The sequence below is a fragment of the Aspergillus brasiliensis genome, assembly GCF_001889945.1.
Source record: "Aspergillus brasiliensis CBS 101740 unplaced genomic scaffold ASPBRscaffold_1, whole genome shotgun sequence".
NCBI classification, from domain to species: domain Eukaryota; kingdom Fungi; phylum Ascomycota; class Eurotiomycetes; order Eurotiales; family Aspergillaceae; genus Aspergillus; species Aspergillus brasiliensis.
In genome coordinates, this window is record NW_027137442.1 from 3,519,057 (window position 1) to 3,536,912 (window position 17,856).

The window sequence follows — 17,856 nt, forward strand, 5'->3', positions numbered from 1 at the left end:
GACATATCCAATGGAAGGCCATTTGGTTACAGTATAAACTGGTTAGTCATTCAGGGCCCAGTAGCCCTTGAAGAATCATTGTTTACTATGCGTGTATAGAAAATCCTAATTGCCTAATCCGTTACAAGAACTCTCTCTACTCTCTTCCGACTAGCAGCGGTAGTCACAGTCATCTCCCCGAGCACGGAAACAACATCTTCCCCAACTACCTTCTCATAGTTCAGGAGGTGCTGATATGGCGACATTCCTGCCCGCCAGCCAGATAGATACGTGTCTATGCCACATGCTCAAGAATATAAAGTAAGGGCTAAATCACTACTAGGTACGAGAACGCCACAAATTTGGCTGATGGAGATTTCTGAAAAGAATTCATTGCAACATGCCACGTTCCGTGGGATACGTTGAGCACACTGCAGAATATTCTCTTCAATTGATGATAAACCATACTGGCCCAAAAAAAAAAAAAAAAAAAAAAAAAAAAAAAAAAAAAAAAAAAAAAAAAAAAGAGAGAGAGAGAGAGAGAAAAAACACAAAGGAGTGGGAAAGGTCTCCGCCAGTACCTCTGTGGCTACTTGTACTGCGGGTTATCAAAGCTGAACGAATAGCCCCCTCCTTAAGTAATTCTATTAGGTTATGGGAGCTACATCAGACTGGGGGAAATGCGACGTGTCGTTGCCAAAGGTACCAAAAGCTCGTTCTGAACGTAGAATTTGATTGTGGGATTCCCGGTGGGATTCCCGGTTTGGCATTATCGCTTGGGAAAGATTAAAATAATATCAGGATATCGACCATGGTTAATCAGCAGGTAATTGCATCATTTCTTGCACGAAAAGATATTTAAGTACGGCCAGCATCTTGTCTGCCATGCTCTCCACAACGCTTCTTACTACCATATCTGTTCATCCTCCCAATTATATTGTATATCCACAACATGAAAGAAGCTATCAACCTGGCTGGGCCCATTGTAAAGATAGTGGATAGTCCGATTCCCGAACCAAACGACAACCAAGTTCTCATCAAAGTTGTGGTCTCAGGATCAAATCCTAAAGATTGGAAGATCCCGGACCTCGCAGCTTCGGGGGATTCCAGTTTTGGCGTTCTCGTTCAAGCTAGAAATGGCCTGAACCAAGGCGATGATATTGCTGGGATCGTGGAAAAAGTTGGTTCGAAAGTTATCGAATTCAAAGTGCGTGTGTTCCCATTTTGTAGGTCGTTGCTAACATCCTATCAGCCAGGTGATCGCGTTGCGGCTTTTCATGAAATGTGCGCGATTGGTGGTTCGTATGCTGAATACGCCATTGCCTGGAGCCATACAACCTTCCATATACCGCAGAAAATGTCGTTTGAAGGTACGTCCAGGCTTTTTTTTTCTAACCGGAAGCCCAGCCTCACACCTACCACAGAGGCCGCTACAATCCCCCTAGCGGCCCTAACTGCTGCCGTATCGTTGTATGCTCATCATCGTCTACCATTCCCATGGGCTCCCGCTGAGAAATCGATCCCAATCATCATTTACGGCGCGAGTACCGCCGTTGGCTCTTACGCTATAAAGTTGGCAAGTAATAGCAACATCCACCCGATCATTGCCATTGCAGGCAAGGGGTCTTCATACGTGGAAATCCTGATTGATCGAAGCAAGGGCGACGCCATTATTGACTACCGTGAGGGAGTGGAGTCCACCGTCGAAGGAATCCGCCAAAGTCTTAGACGCGCTGGCCACACGTCTGTCTGGCATGCTGTCGATGCCGCTATCGTCCCTCAGAGCGCAGAGGTCTTGAGACAGTCCGTTAGCCCGGGCGGACTGATCAATTTTATCTTGCCTAACGATCTCGATGTATCGCCTGCCATTAAATCAATTACTTCCGTGGGGTCGGTTCATGGTCAGGCGGAGTTCGCCAACCACGAAGAATTGGGGTATATTATCAGTCGCTACTTCACGAGAGCTCTCCAAGATGGAAGTTTCTCAGGTCACCCTTTCGAAATCAGGCCGGGCGGTCTAGAAGGTATTGAGGACGCATTGAAAGATTTGAAGGCTGGCAAAGCAAGCGCTACGAAATATGTTTTCCGCATCGCAGACACTCCTGGCGTGGCTTAGAGCAAGTACGTGCTCTTGCTTCATAAGAGTTTTATACTTTGCAGTGTTGCTAAAATCAGAGAAATTTAGAAAGTAGCAGACGGAATGGGAGGCATTCACACCAAAAGCGGTTATTGTAGCGACACAGAGCCCTCCATCTTCGTTAGACATATACTAGAAATAGGTTATTAGTATACTATGAAGAATTTCAAGCAAAGCAGTCACACGCTGAGAACAAAAAGCGAGATGTAGCTGATCGTCTGACATATCTCGAAGATGGAAGCGACATAGTGGTTAGTTGCCGTAGTGGCTATCTATAAAACGTAGGAGCGGTTGTAACACGTTCAACGGCCACCAAGCTCCAAATACTGCATCTTTTGAGACAATAACGGTTGGATTGCACCTACAAAGTTCTCAATAATTCGGGTAACCTAATTTCAAACTATAATATTCCGATAGAAGGACACACCCTCCTCCTTTCCTCCCTGCCCGGCAAGTTAAGCTGATTAGTATTCAGGATTATTAATTCCGCCCGCCACCTGGAGTCAACGGGGGATGATATGGTCAAACACGGACTGATGACGGTGATGGATAGAAGATTAGTATAGATGAGTAATTGTATCTCTCTAGATTATACGTCATCAGGCGCCGCCAGAGATCCAGTACATTTATAAATAACTCCACCGTCGGCACCAGTTATACGTGCGTTGGACACTGAATTCTACCTATAGTTTCGCTCATACTTATCATGGCCGATATCAAGGAAATCGCTGTAATCGGAGGCACTGGTGCCCAAGGTATCCCCGTGGTTCAAGGTATGCAGAGTTCGTCGTTATCGCTCATGACTCGCACTAACCTGGAAGTAGCCCTGGCCGAAAGCGGTCGATATGGCGTTAGGGTTCTGACGCGAAATCCCAACTCTGCTCGCGCCCGCAAGCTCGCTGGTCTCCCGAATGTGACTTTGCTTGAAGGTGCCCAGGATAACCAGCAAGACCTACATAATCTTTTTCGAGGTGTCTACGGAGCCTGGGTCAACACGGACGGATTCACTCTGGGAGAGAAAGACGAGCTCTTCTACGGATTCAGAGCCTACGAGATTGCAAGGTCTGAACGGGTACAGCACTATGTCTGGGCTAATATCGAATATGCCATGGACGCTGCGAACTTCGACGAAAAGTACTATTGTGGCCACATGGAGTCCAAAGGAAGAGTGGGCAAATTCATCCTCGCCCAGGGGCAAGACGGCATGAAGAGCACCTTGTTCAGTACTGGTCCCTACATGGACATGCTCATGGACGGGATGTTCGTGCCTGTCGAGCAGCCGGATGGCTCGTTTGTGTGGATCAATCCAGCGCGTGGGTTCTATCCCTTACTTCGCTCGTACTGTCCCCATAATATGGGCTCTTATGGAACGTTCTAACCACTGAAATAAAGCAAGCGATGTGAAGCTTCCATTGATAGCACTTTGTGACGTCGGTACATACAATCTCTGGATTTTTGACAATCCGTCCGAGTCGGCCGGCATGGACCTCCAAGTCATGACGGATAACGTCAGCTTTGCAGAGATCGCGAAGACTTTCACCGAAGTCACAGGTAAACCCGCGGTTCATAAAAGCATCCCGTTTGAAGAATATGCCTCCGTTGCAGAGCCTTACCCCGGTGCGTATGTCAACTGGGCTCTCGGCCCTGATGCGGTTCGAGATGACTCCGTCATGAGTTGGCGTGACAATTTCGGGGCCTGGTGGCGCTATTGGGGGGACGGCATTACTAAAGCTCGTGATACGACAGTTTTGGACAAAATCCATCCTCGGCGCATCAAGAGTTTGAAAGATTGGATGAAGTATGTCGGCTATGATGGTAAACAGAAGAACGTCCTGAAGATGGTCGAAGACTGGAGTTCTAAGAACGGGAGATCGTCCAACAAGTGAACTCATTTGGAAGTTGCTCCTTATGTGAGACTTGCACGTTCGATGCCAAGCTGCAGAGACCCCAGTGGTAATTACGTTTAGTACTGATTGGCAAGCGCAAGCAGCCTAATACTTAATATCGTGCTCCACGTTAAAATTGATAATAAAGTCGTTATTGAATTACCAGTCGAAGCGACGTACATTGTAGATGCATGTTGCTATAGCAAGATTTGTAAGATCCGACTGATGTTCATCAACGAAACATTTATACACAGCCATACTTATTTTTCAATGTATCCTACTCCAGAGCCAACCCAGTAGCAATGTCCTTCTTCAACCCCTCAACAGCAACTCTGAGAAGCTTACCCTCATTCTCCGATATCTCACCAATAGGAAGCACCTTCGCAGCCCCCATCTCCCCAATCTCAATCCTAACAGCAAAGTAGTCCACTCCAAGTTTAGTTGCAATCCCCTCCCCACCCCGAACCCCAGGAAGATAGATATACGCCTCCTCAGTAACAGTCTCCCCACCCATAGCGGCCAAAATAGCCTTCACGAAACGAAATCCCGCATACGCCATGCACGTAGTAGCACTTCCGGCGCCCTGCTTACTTTTCACGATCTCGTCACCACCGAATTGCACCCCTATTTTGCCCGATTATTAGCACATACTCTCCCAGGAAATGGGAACACTGAACAGAAACGCACGGTTAATAACAGCAGCCAAAGTCTCCTCATCAAGATTGACCGGCGGTTGAGCCTGACTATATAGCGGCAGTATGGTAGCTCCGCTGTGCCCACCAATGACGGGAACTTTATAGGCCTTGGGGTCGGTGTTCATAGCGTGCGCGACGAAGGTAGATGCCCGCACGACGTCCAGGGTAGTGACGCCGAAGAGACGCGTAGGGTCGAAGACGCCTGCTCGTTTGAGAGTCTCGGCTGCGACGGGGACTGTGGAGTTGACGGGGTTGGTGACGATGCAGGAGATCGCTTTAGGGCACGTTGCTGCGACTTCGGTGAAGATGGCGCGGATGATGTGGGCGTTGGTCTGGAATATAGTCAGAAGAGGGCGCTCTAGTAAATATACGGGCATGGAGTATGTGCTGGTGTATCGTATAGCTATTGACTCACCTTGAATAAATCTATATGCGTACATTTGTTAGCAGCTGGACATATATACTTAGATAATACCAGTAGCGCTGTAATACTTACCATATCGAGTCATACCCGGCTTCCGAGCAATACCAGCAGTGACAACAATAATGTCAGCCCCGGTAAGGGCTTTCTTCAATCCGTCATCTTGTGGAAGATAGCCAGTAACCCTGGCTTTGGTGTCGATGTGCATCAAGTCCGTTGCGATGCCCGGTACATGAACGATATCGTACAGAGCAATCTCATCAAAGAGATCACTCTAGATGAAGTCAGCCAACGACTCCCAAAGATGAAGCGCTCACTTTGTATCATATATTGCTTTATACTTACTGCTTTACATAGAAGACTGAGAGGCGTGCCTATCTGGCCTGCGGCGCCAAGAAGTGCAATTTTCACCATGTTGGGTATTGTATGGGTTGTATATCAGATTTAGCAGATGTATTCACTTGATCCCAGACAGAAGCTACTAGATTGGCAATGAGAATGGCGATATTCTGGTTTTATCCTTGGTGATGCTCTCGATGGTATGCATCATGAAAGATGGTGGACGTCGCGGTGGGTGAACGTTCACCCGCACGGCCCAAGTATAGCCGGCTGGCCTGAAGAGGACAACACTGGATATCTGGCTGATTTTTCTTCAGACTTCATTTCCATAGTTCTGGTTCAGAAGATTTAGGCATGGCTCAGAATATACGAGAGTAATCTTTCTTCATGGGCATAGTCTTCTCTACCTCAGTCATGGAACCTTGGGGAGTCATGAGGTCTGTACGGCGGCGCTCTGGAGGGCGAAGAAAACGAATGACGAAAACGTCCTCGTTTATACTCAACTAGTAATTGAGGAGGTCATCTGCAACATACGGGATATACGGGTATTATGGAAGCTTATTGCTAGTTGTCTGCACAGTTATTATATCCTGATAGCTATAGTCACTAGTAATTGGATAATTGGCTATCATGGACAGCAAAGACTTGTATTAGTCACTCAGTCAACTATCACCTAATGCCCAATGATGGGCAATCGGATCATCCTCTAGAATGGCCTCTTCGGAAGCCAACGTGATGCCTGGCGTTCTAATTCGTGTAACCCCTTTAAAGCCTCAGCTTCGTGCTTGGCATGCTCGGGTTGCTTGGGCTTCTCGACTTCTTCTAACGTCGCAGTCCCATTCTCATTTCCGTTATGCTGCTTCCGATTCAACAAATGGGCAGCCCATTGTAGCTTTGCTTTTTCAGCCAGTGTGATCGGAGTTTGCTTGTCTTTGCATTCAGCGTGTGGATCAGCCCCCGCAGACAGCAGCATCTCGATCATTCGTTTTCTCGAGGCCTGGATGGTCTTGAACATCTCCGGCTGCTGCTCTACCTGCAGTGTAATGGTTGTCAGCAGCATGGAAAGCGGTGTCTTTCCATAGCAATCCCGTGCATTCGGGTCGGAGCCATGCTCGATCAACATCTTGGTCATGGCTTCAGGGTGCATTTTGACCACAGCAATATGCAACGGGCTCCGGCCCGCGCTGTCTCGCGAGTTAGGGTCTGCTCCATGCTCCAAGAGAGTCTTCACTGTCTGCTCCGTATTCTTTGCCTCTGTGGCAATATGCAGCGCAGTATGCCCGGAATTGACGGTATAATAAGTCTGCCATATGTCTCTCGTGTTCCCGAGGCTTGACAACCCGCGGACCGCTGAAACGGCACCAATGCTTGCTTTTTTGTTGGGATCGGCGCCATGATCAAGAAGGACTTTCACGATGTCTTCCAGGCCGGGAATAGCCGCACATTTGTGAAGGGGAGTCGCTCCAGAGTTATTTGCAACGTTCGGATGGGCCCCCTTTTCAAGTAGTACCTTTACAGTTTCAACCGAGCGACTATCAATGGCATAATGCAGCGGCGTGTTTCCTCCGCGTTTGGTCGCAGTCGTAGGGCTCGCTCCTGCCCTGAGCAGAGAGCGGACCATTTTGGTCCCCTTCTCGGACCGCTTGGCGGCAGCAAGATGCAAGGCTGTTCGGCCAGGGTGAGGAGGCCCGACAGTCGTGGCACTTACAAAGGCACCCTTACTCAAGAGCCAGTCTATCATTTCCACAGACTCGGAGTCAGCCGCAATGTGAATAGCGCACCAGCCGGACAAATCCGGGGCCCAGACGTGTGATGGCAGGGAGGTGTAAGTGGCCCATAGTGGTGAATGTTCAGCTAACCAGGGGAGATTCAGTCGTGCTGCAACAAACAGATGGCTCGTGCTACTGCTGTGTCCGGAATCTGTGGTGCAATGTGTTAGTATGGATCTCGGGACTGCTTGGTGTTCACAAAAGATAACTTACATTTCCCAGAAGTATATCTCTTCAAGAGATCGTATGCTGGAGACCAACTGGCTAGCGCGGCTGAATTGGCAGCAAAGAATTCTTTCATGCCCTCCACATCTGTCTCCTCGTGGATGTCACTTTCATGCAGGTGATGGCCCACGAATACGACAGCATACTGCAGGAGGGGGAGTCCTTCCACATATTTATCCCTGACTTCTTTGAGCCGAGTCTCATCGATCATCCCGCTCTCATCGACTGGAGGCTTGGGTACTTCACGTCGGTGAACTTCCTCAATTTGCAAATAGGCGACGCAAGTCGAGGCTATCCTTCGGTGTGCTTCTACCAGGGTTAATCCGTATTTTGGATATTCCTTCTTACCTTCCCCACTGAATACACCCGACAGAAAGTCCTTGACTGACTGGTGAGTAAGATGGACAAAACCGTCATGGACTTCTAGCAAGACATTCCACCTGCTCTTGATATCGCGCCGCAGTTGATCAACATCATCTTCTGAGCTCCCCGCTCCAGCAGATCTCCCCTTTTCCTGGAGCTGAAGCACGACGTTCAGCTCCTCTAAGGCCAGGGGCCGACCCGCCAGATAGACCCACATCAACAGTGTTTGTAACTTCGATCTGCTGTCCAGCGCTTGCGCCCTTAATATTGCCTTGTAAAAGGCTGCCACATCTGAAGGGATGCTGTGGAGCTTTTCTTCAATCTTTCTCTCTGACCAAGTTCCGTCCCAACTCCGCAGATCACCCAGGATAAGTGATACCCACATGAACATGCCTTTAGAATTTCTCTTGAGCAAATCAGTCGTAAAATGCAGGATAGAATCGGAGAAGCCGCGGTACTCCTGGATGCGCTTGATGGCCTTGTCGATGACTTGTTCGATGTCCGGTCGGTTGTCTGTGGGCATGTCGACGGTATATTCAGGGCGCAAGATATTACGAACGATGCTACTGCCTCGATCGGAGATGATGAAGCGCAGGCTGAACTGCTCACCCTGCCTCATGGCTTCATCGTTGATGCTTTTAGAAAGCTCCTTGATCATGACAAGAACATCGTGCTGGTATAGTCCACATTGATCCAGGCCATCGACGATAAAGTAGACAACTTCTACTTCTGGATCTGGAATCAGCTCTTCGAGGATCTTCTGTAAAACATCCTTCGACTGCAATTCAGCCGGGTCGGATCCCGAGGCATCGAAGTCTTCGAGTTTTTGGATGTGCTTCTGCAGGTGTTTCACCAAGCTCCGACCCTGATGGAAAAGCCGGTACATCAATGTCCTCAGAATCCAAATGGGGGTCCGCCGGTGTTCATTCCTGTCATCGCAGAAGCAGGCGGCCGCTATTGTCTTTCCGGTAGGACCCAGTGAGAGAAGCTTTTTGTCCACCGGTGGTGAACCTGGAGATCCAACACGCTGCTGCCTTTCCACTTCTTTGGTGAGGAACTTTAGCAGCACGCTTTTGCCACTACCGGGGATGCCTTCAACATAGAGTGGGCCTGTATTAGCGGGGTTCTTTTCCATCCATTCACGAAAAAGTGCGCTGTCTAGAAGCCATTCGCATGTTCCGGGCTCAGCATCATGGAGGTCTTTCCTATTCTCTGGGTCACGGCCGATTAAGGCGTCAAGAAGTTTATCTTCCACCGTTTTTTGCTCGCCTAGACACGCACGTATTGTTAGTCTTCCTCCGCTCATGCTCGGGGACCCGTTTTCATTCCCTACCCATATACACCGAGGCGCCTGCGGCAATGTTGATGCCTTGGATAGCGTCACTGTAGAACGAAGCCTCCACATGTCCGTAATTCTGACCCATCTGGAGTCCCTTGTTCTCCGAGTTGGCGAAGTCGGCCGTCGGCGCGGGCGCCGGCTCCGGCTAATGTCATGTCAACCCAGCCTACTGTATAGTGTGAAGGGGATGCTTTACTCACCTCTGTCTTCGAGCCCGGCAACCTCATCGTACTGGTGGTCGACGGGACGCTCTAGAATAGATGATGTTGAACAGGTATCCGCTGTGGGATGCTGGATCCTACAGTAGAGTTCCAGGATCCTATTCTTTGAGCCAGTTAATATCACCTCTCACTGCCGAGATATGGACAGAGAAGGTCCGACTTCCAACCCACAATGTCCATATTAGAGGGCAGGTGGGTCACCCTGCAGCCCTGACTCCACCGCTCAGCTGAGCCCAGGGACTTGCAGGAACCTTCGGATATCCAGCCGTGTCTAGCGCGTGGAACAGATCACTCAGTAGCTAAAGCGCAAGTCAGTGGAGCTCGTAGCTCGCTGCAGGTGGTAGCCCGTTTGGTCCTCAACTGAACACATATGGTTCTACGCTGTAGTCAGGTCTTTCTACGCGTGTTGATAGATCCTATCCTTCTTCCTTCTGTCTATCAGTAACATAAGATTTACCTTCTATACCGAGGGAGAGAAACCAGTCATCGACAAGGAGGCACTCCATGTAGGCAGTGGGGTGCATAATGAGGTCATACTGCAGAAATAAGACTGGCTCATTGGAGATATTATACTGATCAGCTCGAGCGGTGACCCCCGAGCCGTGTCACGAGATATTACCTATCACATTGGCACCTTCCCCATCATCGGAGATGAGCGTAACTGCTTAGGCGTATCACTGGCTGTGTCTGCATGTCCTCGCAGCCATGCCTTTCCCGGACGGAGCCCGACTTGGGCTAGGAACACGTAAGACTCCGGCTTTGGTGATAGATGCTGAACACGCTGAGTAGAGGACCTAAACACATCGCGGTTAAGTCATCGGGGCAAGAATACGCATACGACTAGAAATGAGCAGGAGGGCGGCAGTAAATGTAGAAAATGATGATTCGCAGACAGCTAGTCAGCCAGGTGCACCATTCGTTCAAAGTGCAATAAATCTTTTTATGTGTATGTTTATCCGCTTTGGCATGGGTTTCTGCAGGTTGTAAGCTACATTCTCGGCTCAGAGAATGAAGCACCTGCATAGCTAGCATTTTATATAGCGGGCACAATCGGTTATAACAATAAGAATACTATATTGACAAACAATGAAGACAGTCCTAATACATCATCCCAGGTACAGAGTAGAATCCTATCTACCTACCTACCGACCAAATGTAAACCCGTTAAGCGCACCCGCATTCTGCCCCAGCTGCAAGCCCGAATTAGTAGACCCAGCGAACGAGGCATTCGAGATATTGTTAATCGTCCCCTTTTCTTCCGGCTGCGGAAGACTTCCCAACCAGGCCTTCAACGCATTGAAGACCTTCTTGAACTCCTTGTCATTCTCATCCTTGAAGCTACTCATGCCGTAATGGTTGTATCCGATGCGAACAGTTTGCTTCTGCGTATCAGGCAAGGCCACGACGGCTGACTCGACAACTTTGAACTCCTCGCCGTTGACTTTCGTCGGCGCTCCCTCGTAGAAGATCTTCAACTTCAGCGGAGCGGTCTGTCGGTATTGGTCGAATTCTTTCCCATATTCCAGAATGTACTGTGACTTCTCGAGCAGGTCTTCGGGGGTGGGGATATCTTGCTGGGCTAGGCGGAAGTATTTGCTGGCTTCGCTGATGTTTGCGGGCGAGTAGTACGGGGTTCCGAGGAGCATGAGGCCCAATGTAGAATCTGCAACTTGCTTTTTGTCGTCGTCGTTGGCTGCTCGGACGAGGGCCTGTAGTAGACATGGGTGCCCCAGTGTCAGTAATATTCTTCGGAGATCTTACAAGTCAAGGAGGTGGGGAAGGGCACGTACGCGCTCACAGATCAGGCCACCAAGGCAGTGGGCAATGAAGATAATGGGTCGCTTGGCCTGGAACACAGTTAGCACGACAGAAAATAAAAGGAACACTTGTGACGGGGAGGGAATGGATGACAGACCACATCGCCGTTCCGCACCCCCACAAGCTCATCACACAGGTCATCGGAGACCTCGGTCATCAAATCTTCCTCGTTCCAGATGGTATCAACGGTTATATCCTCGGACTCGTATGCCAGAATGCGGGCGTTGTTGACCAGCTTCGGGAGAACTGTGCCTGGCCAGAAGACATCCTCTTCGGTCGTCCAGGATTTTCGGTCTGTCTCAAAGCCGTGGACAAAGACAATGCTGGGACATCACCCTGGTTAGACTATCTATCGAACACACTGGGAGGTTTGTTATACTCCACTCTCGCCTTGGAGACGTCCTTGATGGTCTTGATAGGCATGTTTGAAGAAGTTGTGGGTGTGCAACCAGGAGATGCTTGTTTGTATTGCTGTTTGAGGTACTGCCAACGCGTTAATCAGTAGACTAAGAACAATATATCTCTTCCGTATGGAGAGCAGACGGAGATTATAGGTGCGAACGGATACTCTGTGGTTTATATATCCTGGTCTACCACTAGAGAGGGGAAGGGGATGGCTTGACTAGACTGTCTTAGCGCAAGTAGGCAACCTGCATCAATGCACAACCAGCCTCAGCTCAGCCTGTCTAGTGAAAAGAGCCGTAGGATGATATGCAGCACCGGAACTTATTTCCCTGCTCCGATTCAAACTTAGCTACTCGTCGGAGTGACCGATAGGAGAGTCATGACGGACCCTATGTGATGTTCAGAGGGGGGAAAGGAAAATATAGACCTTGATGGGTAGGGACAGAGGACATTATCGGCGCCTTGCATGGGTAAAAACATATGTTGTGAATATGATGTCTGCCATTAATTCGCCGGTCCCATCCATGTATATGATTTCGTGGCATCGACTTGTACCTGTACTATGGTGTCATAGTATCTCTACAGTCCGTAATAGTCTGCGTACGTCTCTCATCTGCTGCTGCTGCTGCTGCTGCGAGCTATTGACTCACCAGCACTGCTGTCTCGAACATTTCTGCCCGGCGTGTCTGCAACCTGCCACAATAGGATCATCTGTCACATGTAGTCCGCCGTTAGGGCCAGACAAGTCATCTTATAGACATCATCGTACAGATCGAAGCCAAGCAACCACTAAGCAGACCATCCCCCCACCAAAGAGCGGGGTAGACTATCATCCATTATCCGCTAAAAGACATGACGTGTCGACTGGGCTATGGACTGACATATGCATCAGGCGAAGCCCCCAAAACGGGAAAAGTCGCCGTCAGATCATGAGTGATGGGATGCCGCTCGATCTCAACAACGATCGACGGTCTGTCGCGGGTCTTCGGGAAAGCTGTTCTGTTGGGCTGGAATGGGGTCGGTAAGTCGGCACATCGCGAGCCATTTCAACTCCCTATTAGCTAGAATGTTAGCGTGTGGTTTCTGCAGTCTCCCAGCCGCACTTTCAGCTATAGTGTCAGTGGAGGAGAATCATCGGGGTCAACCTAAGGCTGCTTGCTGACTGAACCTCGAATATAGGGCCGGTGGGGGAGAGGGGGAGTTCAGGTGCACAACCGACCGGGGTGGATTATTAGTAGGGCTTCCATGCATGATGAAGTTGCCAGACCTGAGCAGGGGTTCCTGTTTCTTATCTTATCCTGTCTTGAATGCCTAGTCGGAGATCGAGGCCTCATTATCATCCCATCTTGTATTTCGTTTCATCTCTCAATAGCATCTGGCATACACGGACAAACATGGGCTCACACGGCGAGTCGTCCATTGTTCATCTCTGGCAAGATGCAATCGAAGAATACGAGAAAGCGACCGGCAAAAGCCTTCGCCTGGGCCAGTTCAAGAGCATGGACGAGGTGATGGCAGGAACCGAGGGGCTATCGAACAACTTTAGCGATTTTCGTTCCGACAAGTCCAAAGTAGGCAAGATGAGGACGGCGTTCAAGAATAATATGTGGCTGATTCAGGGAATCGTCAACACCATACAATCGGTTGGCAATGCTGCTTCGGTAAGACAATCATCCAACATGGTAACTAACCTCCTAAGCACGGTACTTACTTTCTGAAGATATTCCCCCCAGCTATGCCTGCCAGTTTGATCTTCTCGGCATTTGGGCAAGTCATGGAATCCTTCTCCACGGTGTCGGCCGACTATAATACCGTCATGGGATTCTTCGAGTTCACCCATCGATTCTTCGATCGCCTGTCGATTATCGATCAGAAGATGCCGGAGTTGCCTCCGTTTCAGAGATGCGTGAGCCGTGTCTTCTCCAGTATACTCAGGATTTGCGCCATCGCGCAGAAGTATGCGAAAGAGAAACGGTTCAGTAAGTTTCTTTTCTTTGTCTGATTTTCCCGAGTATAAGCTCATGAAAACAGAGAAATGGTTCGAGAGTCTCCTCAAGGGGAATGATGGCGAATTGGCTGCTGCCAGCGAGGAGTTGGAGACGGCCATCAACGAGATGAGTCAAGCCGTCGGGCTGTCGACTTTGAAGACCGTCGAGGTCATGAACACAGTCGTCGAAAGCATGAACGGCAATGTCGAGTTCCTAGTGTCCAACGCCAACCTTATCGACGAAAGAACGGCAGCGATCAAATCAAGTACGGATGCCATTCGCGAACAGAACCAAGAGATTGCATCTAAACAGGACGATATGACAGACATGCAGCGGGAGATGATGGACCAGCTATCTGAGCAGTCCAAGCTACTCAATCAAGCGGTGGGTTTCTTCGGGTCGCTGCAGATTGGCGATAGCTTCGGCAAAGAATTCCAGACGAGCTTGCTGAAAGTTGATGTGATCAAGCTGCGTCTCACTCGATGGGGAAAGTCGGTTGGACTAGCCAATCTGGACGATCTGGGGTCCGCTCGCGAGATCAAGCTCGCACCTGAGGATATTCCCAAGGTGCAAGATCTCCTGAACGAGATCCTGGAGCTAATTGCGGACGCGGATAAGCTTTCGGGCCGCTTCAAGAAGAAGAATCCCGCAGCTCTAACCATGGATCCTGGGAAGGAGCTGGACAGCACTTCTGCTTCGCTTCATCAGCAGATGGATGAGCTCGCCAAGGGACGACAGGGTAACTCGATGGTCAATCCGGTTGATGCATTGGTTATCTATCAGATGAAGGATTTCTCGCGATTGATCGAAGATACCAATAGTTTGGTCGACGATTTGATCGAATTGTTCCCCGCGGTGAAGGATGAGCAGCGCAAGATTTGTGAGGATGAAGTCTCGCAGATGAAGAAGGTCAAGAATGGCCTGCCGCTGCTGAAGGATGTCGCTGCTGGCCAGGATGATCTTCTGAGTGAGACTGTTGTCAAGGTCATTCAGTCAACCACCACCTACACCAACAGTGTGGTCTTCCAGGGGAACAACTCGGGATTTCAAATTGGAAATAACAGTGGCAGGATTAACAATGTGCGGTTCAATCAGTAGATTTCTGCGCTACAATGATGAATGGTTTAACTATGTCGAAACATGATCTATAAGTGAATGGAAGTACTTTCAGAAAGGATACCTCCATATGCCCGGTAAACATCTTCACAATTACTTTCTCTAGAATGCAAACACAAACATTACAATATATGTGCCAATGAACCAAGCTATTCACACTCTTCAGCCTTCTCAATCACCAACCCCCTATGCTCCGGAACCGGCGACAGCAACACCTCACCCACAACCGCCCGTCTCGCATTCTCCATCGCCCACTCCTCCATCTTCGCCAACGTCTCATACGTATGCGTCCCAATATGCGGAACCAAAAGCGCACGCTCATTCCTCAGCAACTTCTCATGAATCTCCGGCTCCCTTTCATACACATCCAGCCCAACAGCACCAATATTCCCGCTCGCCAAGGCATCAGCCATCGCAGCCTCATCGACAATAGCACCTCGTGCCGTATTGATAATAACAACACCAGGCTTCATCTTCGCTATTTCCGCTGCACCAATCAAATGCTTCGTATCCGCATTCAAGGGCACGTTAATACTAATAATGTCACTCTCAGTGAGCAACTTCTCAAACGAGACGTACTCCGCCCCGGAGGCTTGATCCGCAGACAAAGGACGACGATTATGATAAACGGTCTTGATGCCAAACGGCTCACAGCGGTGTTTGATGGCGCGACCGATTCGACCCATACCGAGGATACCTAGCGTCTTGCCTCGGGGGTCGTGGCCGAAATCGACGCCTTGTTTGAAGGTTCCCGCGTGGAGGGAGCGAAGTGCCGGATTAAGGTTTCGGAGAGCACCCAGCAGGAGAAGAATGGCTAGGTCAGCGGTTGCATCTGTGACTGGGTCTGGGGCGTTGGTGACGATGATGCCTCGTTTGGCGCAGGCTTCGGTGTCGATTGGGTCGTAGCCTGGTTGCTGTTTGTTAGTGTTGTTTGGGTGTTAGATAGTCGGTTCACGTACCTGCTCCATTGTGAAAGATGTATTTGCAGGTTGATGGGAGATGACTGATTAGTTCTGCGTCGAACTTGCCAGCTACCTTTATAGAGTACTCTATTAGTTATACTAAGTCCGGGTATATTGTGGTATGGGTGAGGGTATACTCACTGCACCGCTAGCAGATGTCCGGTAGATAGCAAAGATGTCTTTATATTTGTCTGTGACATCCTTGAAGAACTCCTGCCTTCCTTTACTTGTCACGACCTCTGTATGGGCATGTTCTTGTAACTTCTCATAAAATGGCACTGCGTGTTTCACGGGGTTGAAGAAGAGAATGCGGGGTTTAGCCGAGGACATGGTTCTGATGATACTGCGAGGGAATATAGTTCGCACTGCTTTCTGTCCGGGCCTCATCTTTGAACAGCTGTTGAATATGAACGTATTACTTTCTATTGGTTCATGTCAGGTCTTTGAATAAGAGATTAATTATGACTGTTGTCTGATCTGAGCAGGGCAACAACAAGCGGAGTAGGGAACGGCTAAACTCCCTCCCGCCCAGGTTAGATTTCGGCGCCAGGGCAAAACGTTTAGGCTCATCCTAGAACATTCGTCGAATGTGTTCTGTATGATCTTCTATATATCTATGTTGCATGCTCGAACATGACAAAGGCTGTCCTACCTGTCTAGTACTATGGGTTTCTATTTTTTTTTTTTTTTTTTTTCTTGTTCTTTCTCTTTCAGTGAAAGCTCGGACAATTTATTTGCCAAACATATCAATCAAGTAACAGGATACAACATTCAAGGAGATAGAGCTTCATGTCATTTCATAACTGATCTGTTCGTGCTCTCAGGGGCTTGCTCGAATTCCGCAAGAATGTAGAAAGCGAATTATTACATTGTAAGACCTGTTCCATGACTTGTCTCACGTGCTCCCATAGACAGGACAAGCACTCCGGCTAGCCGCCATAACAATATCGTAAAGCGTCATGACCTGGTCTGTAGGGAGTTTTTCTCCCGTTTTGCGTGCTGCAATAGCACGACTGACCACGTCCGGACACCCCTGCTGTTGCACAGCCCATTTCGCCCCGTCTAGTTTAGAAGAAAATTCCTCTGTGACAATGTATCGCCAGCCTCGACAAGCGTTGAGAACGCTATTAGCTGAGTTTAATTCGTTCGCTTGGTGCCAGGCAAGAGAATTGGAGATTCCTTCTAGAATCCAACGTCGGGGAATAGCGGCGAAAGCATCGGTCGTCTCAAGTCCGTACAGACTACGGCCCAGTTGGCGTCCCATGGCAATGTCAAGTAAGAACCAGTGGCTTGCCTCGCTAGCGGGGTCAAGAGAAATATGATCAGACTGGTGAGGGCCTGTGTTCAAATTGATCTCGAACATAGGGTGGCGGCTGGCTGGATTCACAGCTTCCTGAGCATAGACCACGAACTCGAGTTTGGTAGCCGGGCAAGGTAGGGCAGCCTGGTTCACGCGGGATATAATTGCTTGCTTAGCAGCGGTGTCAAGCGGGTTCTTCACAATAGCCTGCACGTCGAGGTCGCTGAGGCCGGGCTCATAAGCCCCATAACTCGCTGAACCGAATAGATATACCCCGACGAGCTGGTCGTTAAGGTACTCGGTGAGACGCTTGACTAATTCTTGGAGATAAGCTTCCACCTCTGCGGGCAGGTTATTGGCCATTGTTGTCTCTATTCGGGTTGATTGTTGCCACATCTGTACGTAGTTGTGCACAGACAACGCTTGGAGGTTGCCAGGCCTTTTTTGATAGGGTAGGGCGAGAAGAATTAAAGTAATGGATAGTATGATTTGGCTAGCAGGTGTGGAAATCAAGTTGAGTTGCGTTTGATAAACAAATGTCAGATCAACATGACATGCGCGGGGCTCAATATTGTCTGCCTAAGGCCTCACTTCGACTGGATTCGAAGTTATGTCATAAGAGATGCTAGTCCTTAAGGAGACTAGTTATAGTGCTTATCGATATAGGAAATGCTGTTGCATCAAATATCAACACGTGCTGGCACTAACCTGAATGGGCAACGCGTGCCTCTGGCCGCTAACGGCAACTCGATGCCTGAGGGATAAGGCGACTCGGGTTTTAAGCCGTCTTAAAAGCCGCCAGGAATCAGCTATAAGAGTCTGCAGTTGAACAGAGGATCCCTTCATTCTTTTCATTTAGATTATTATCAGATCCATGCTACAGGATATAAACA

The 17,856-nt window shown here is 49.2% G+C and overlaps 9 protein-coding genes across 9 annotated transcripts; 4 read left to right on the top strand and 5 right to left on the bottom strand.

Moving 5' to 3' along the window:
• Window positions 1-931: 931 nt before the first annotated feature.
• Window positions 932-2,218, top strand: ASPBRDRAFT_167475 (zinc-binding alcohol dehydrogenase family protein; the record flags this gene model as incomplete). Its single annotated transcript, XM_067619616.1, has 3 exons — window positions 932-1,186; window positions 1,232-1,349; window positions 1,404-2,218. 3 exons carry the CDS (start codon window positions 932-934, stop codon window positions 2,093-2,095), a joined length of 1,065 nt encoding a protein of 354 aa, XP_067485291.1. The 3' UTR covers window positions 2,096-2,218.
• A 604-nt stretch (window positions 2,219-2,822) lies between these two features.
• On the top strand, window positions 2,823-4,002 carry ASPBRDRAFT_167476 (uncharacterized protein; the record flags this gene model as incomplete). The annotated part of the gene is made up of 3 exons (XM_067619617.1): window positions 2,823-2,889; window positions 2,941-3,433; window positions 3,513-4,002. The coding sequence occupies 3 exons, from the start codon at window positions 2,823-2,825 to the stop codon at window positions 4,000-4,002; spliced, it is 1,050 nt and encodes a 349-aa protein (XP_067485292.1).
• Window positions 4,003-4,253: 251 nt separating this feature from the next.
• Window positions 4,254-5,532, bottom strand: ASPBRDRAFT_202897 (malate dehydrogenase; the record flags this gene model as incomplete). Its single annotated transcript, XM_067621652.1, has 5 exons — window positions 4,254-4,626; window positions 4,690-5,029; window positions 5,113-5,123; window positions 5,194-5,392; window positions 5,464-5,532. 5 exons carry the CDS (start codon window positions 5,530-5,532, stop codon window positions 4,280-4,282), a joined length of 966 nt encoding a protein of 321 aa, XP_067485293.1. The 3' UTR covers window positions 4,254-4,279.
• Window positions 5,533-6,118: 586 nt separating this feature from the next.
• Window positions 6,119-6,478, bottom strand: ASPBRDRAFT_37265 (uncharacterized protein). Its single transcript, XM_067623688.1, has one exon. The coding sequence runs from the start codon at window positions 6,470-6,472 to the stop codon at window positions 6,164-6,166; it is 309 nt and encodes a 102-aa protein (XP_067485294.1). The 5' UTR covers window positions 6,473-6,478; the 3' UTR covers window positions 6,119-6,163.
• A 4,038-nt stretch (window positions 6,479-10,516) lies between these two features.
• On the bottom strand, window positions 10,517-11,615 carry ASPBRDRAFT_50851 (uncharacterized protein; the record flags this gene model as incomplete). Its single annotated transcript, XM_067626618.1, has 4 exons — window positions 10,517-11,083; window positions 11,165-11,221; window positions 11,290-11,515; window positions 11,572-11,615. 4 exons carry the CDS (start codon window positions 11,613-11,615, stop codon window positions 10,517-10,519), a joined length of 894 nt encoding a protein of 297 aa, XP_067485295.1.
• Window positions 11,616-11,863: 248 nt separating this feature from the next.
• On the top strand, window positions 11,864-13,204 carry ASPBRDRAFT_255669 (uncharacterized protein). Its single transcript, XM_067622189.1, has 2 exons — window positions 11,864-12,618; window positions 12,777-13,204. Exons 1-2 carry the CDS (start codon window positions 12,029-12,031, stop codon window positions 12,910-12,912), a joined length of 726 nt encoding a protein of 241 aa, XP_067485296.1. The 5' UTR covers window positions 11,864-12,028; the 3' UTR covers window positions 12,913-13,204.
• ASPBRDRAFT_114098 (uncharacterized protein) lies at window positions 12,992-14,683 on the top strand (the record flags this gene model as incomplete). Its single annotated transcript, XM_067616792.1, has 3 exons — window positions 12,992-13,258; window positions 13,318-13,576; window positions 13,629-14,683. 3 exons carry the CDS (start codon window positions 12,992-12,994, stop codon window positions 14,681-14,683), a joined length of 1,581 nt encoding a protein of 526 aa, XP_067485297.1.
• A 167-nt stretch (window positions 14,684-14,850) lies between these two features.
• ASPBRDRAFT_191311 (D-mandelate dehydrogenase-like dehydrogenase) lies at window positions 14,851-15,993 on the bottom strand (the record flags this gene model as incomplete). The annotated part of the gene is made up of 3 exons (XM_067620354.1): window positions 14,851-15,608; window positions 15,661-15,736; window positions 15,805-15,993. 3 exons carry the CDS (start codon window positions 15,991-15,993, stop codon window positions 14,851-14,853), a joined length of 1,023 nt encoding a protein of 340 aa, XP_067485298.1.
• A 372-nt stretch (window positions 15,994-16,365) lies between these two features.
• On the bottom strand, window positions 16,366-17,543 carry ASPBRDRAFT_37270 (uncharacterized protein). Its single transcript, XM_067623690.1, has one exon. It carries the CDS (start codon window positions 17,324-17,326, stop codon window positions 16,559-16,561), a length of 768 nt encoding a protein of 255 aa, XP_067485299.1. The 5' UTR covers window positions 17,327-17,543; the 3' UTR covers window positions 16,366-16,558.
• Window positions 17,544-17,856: the final 313 nt, after the last annotated feature.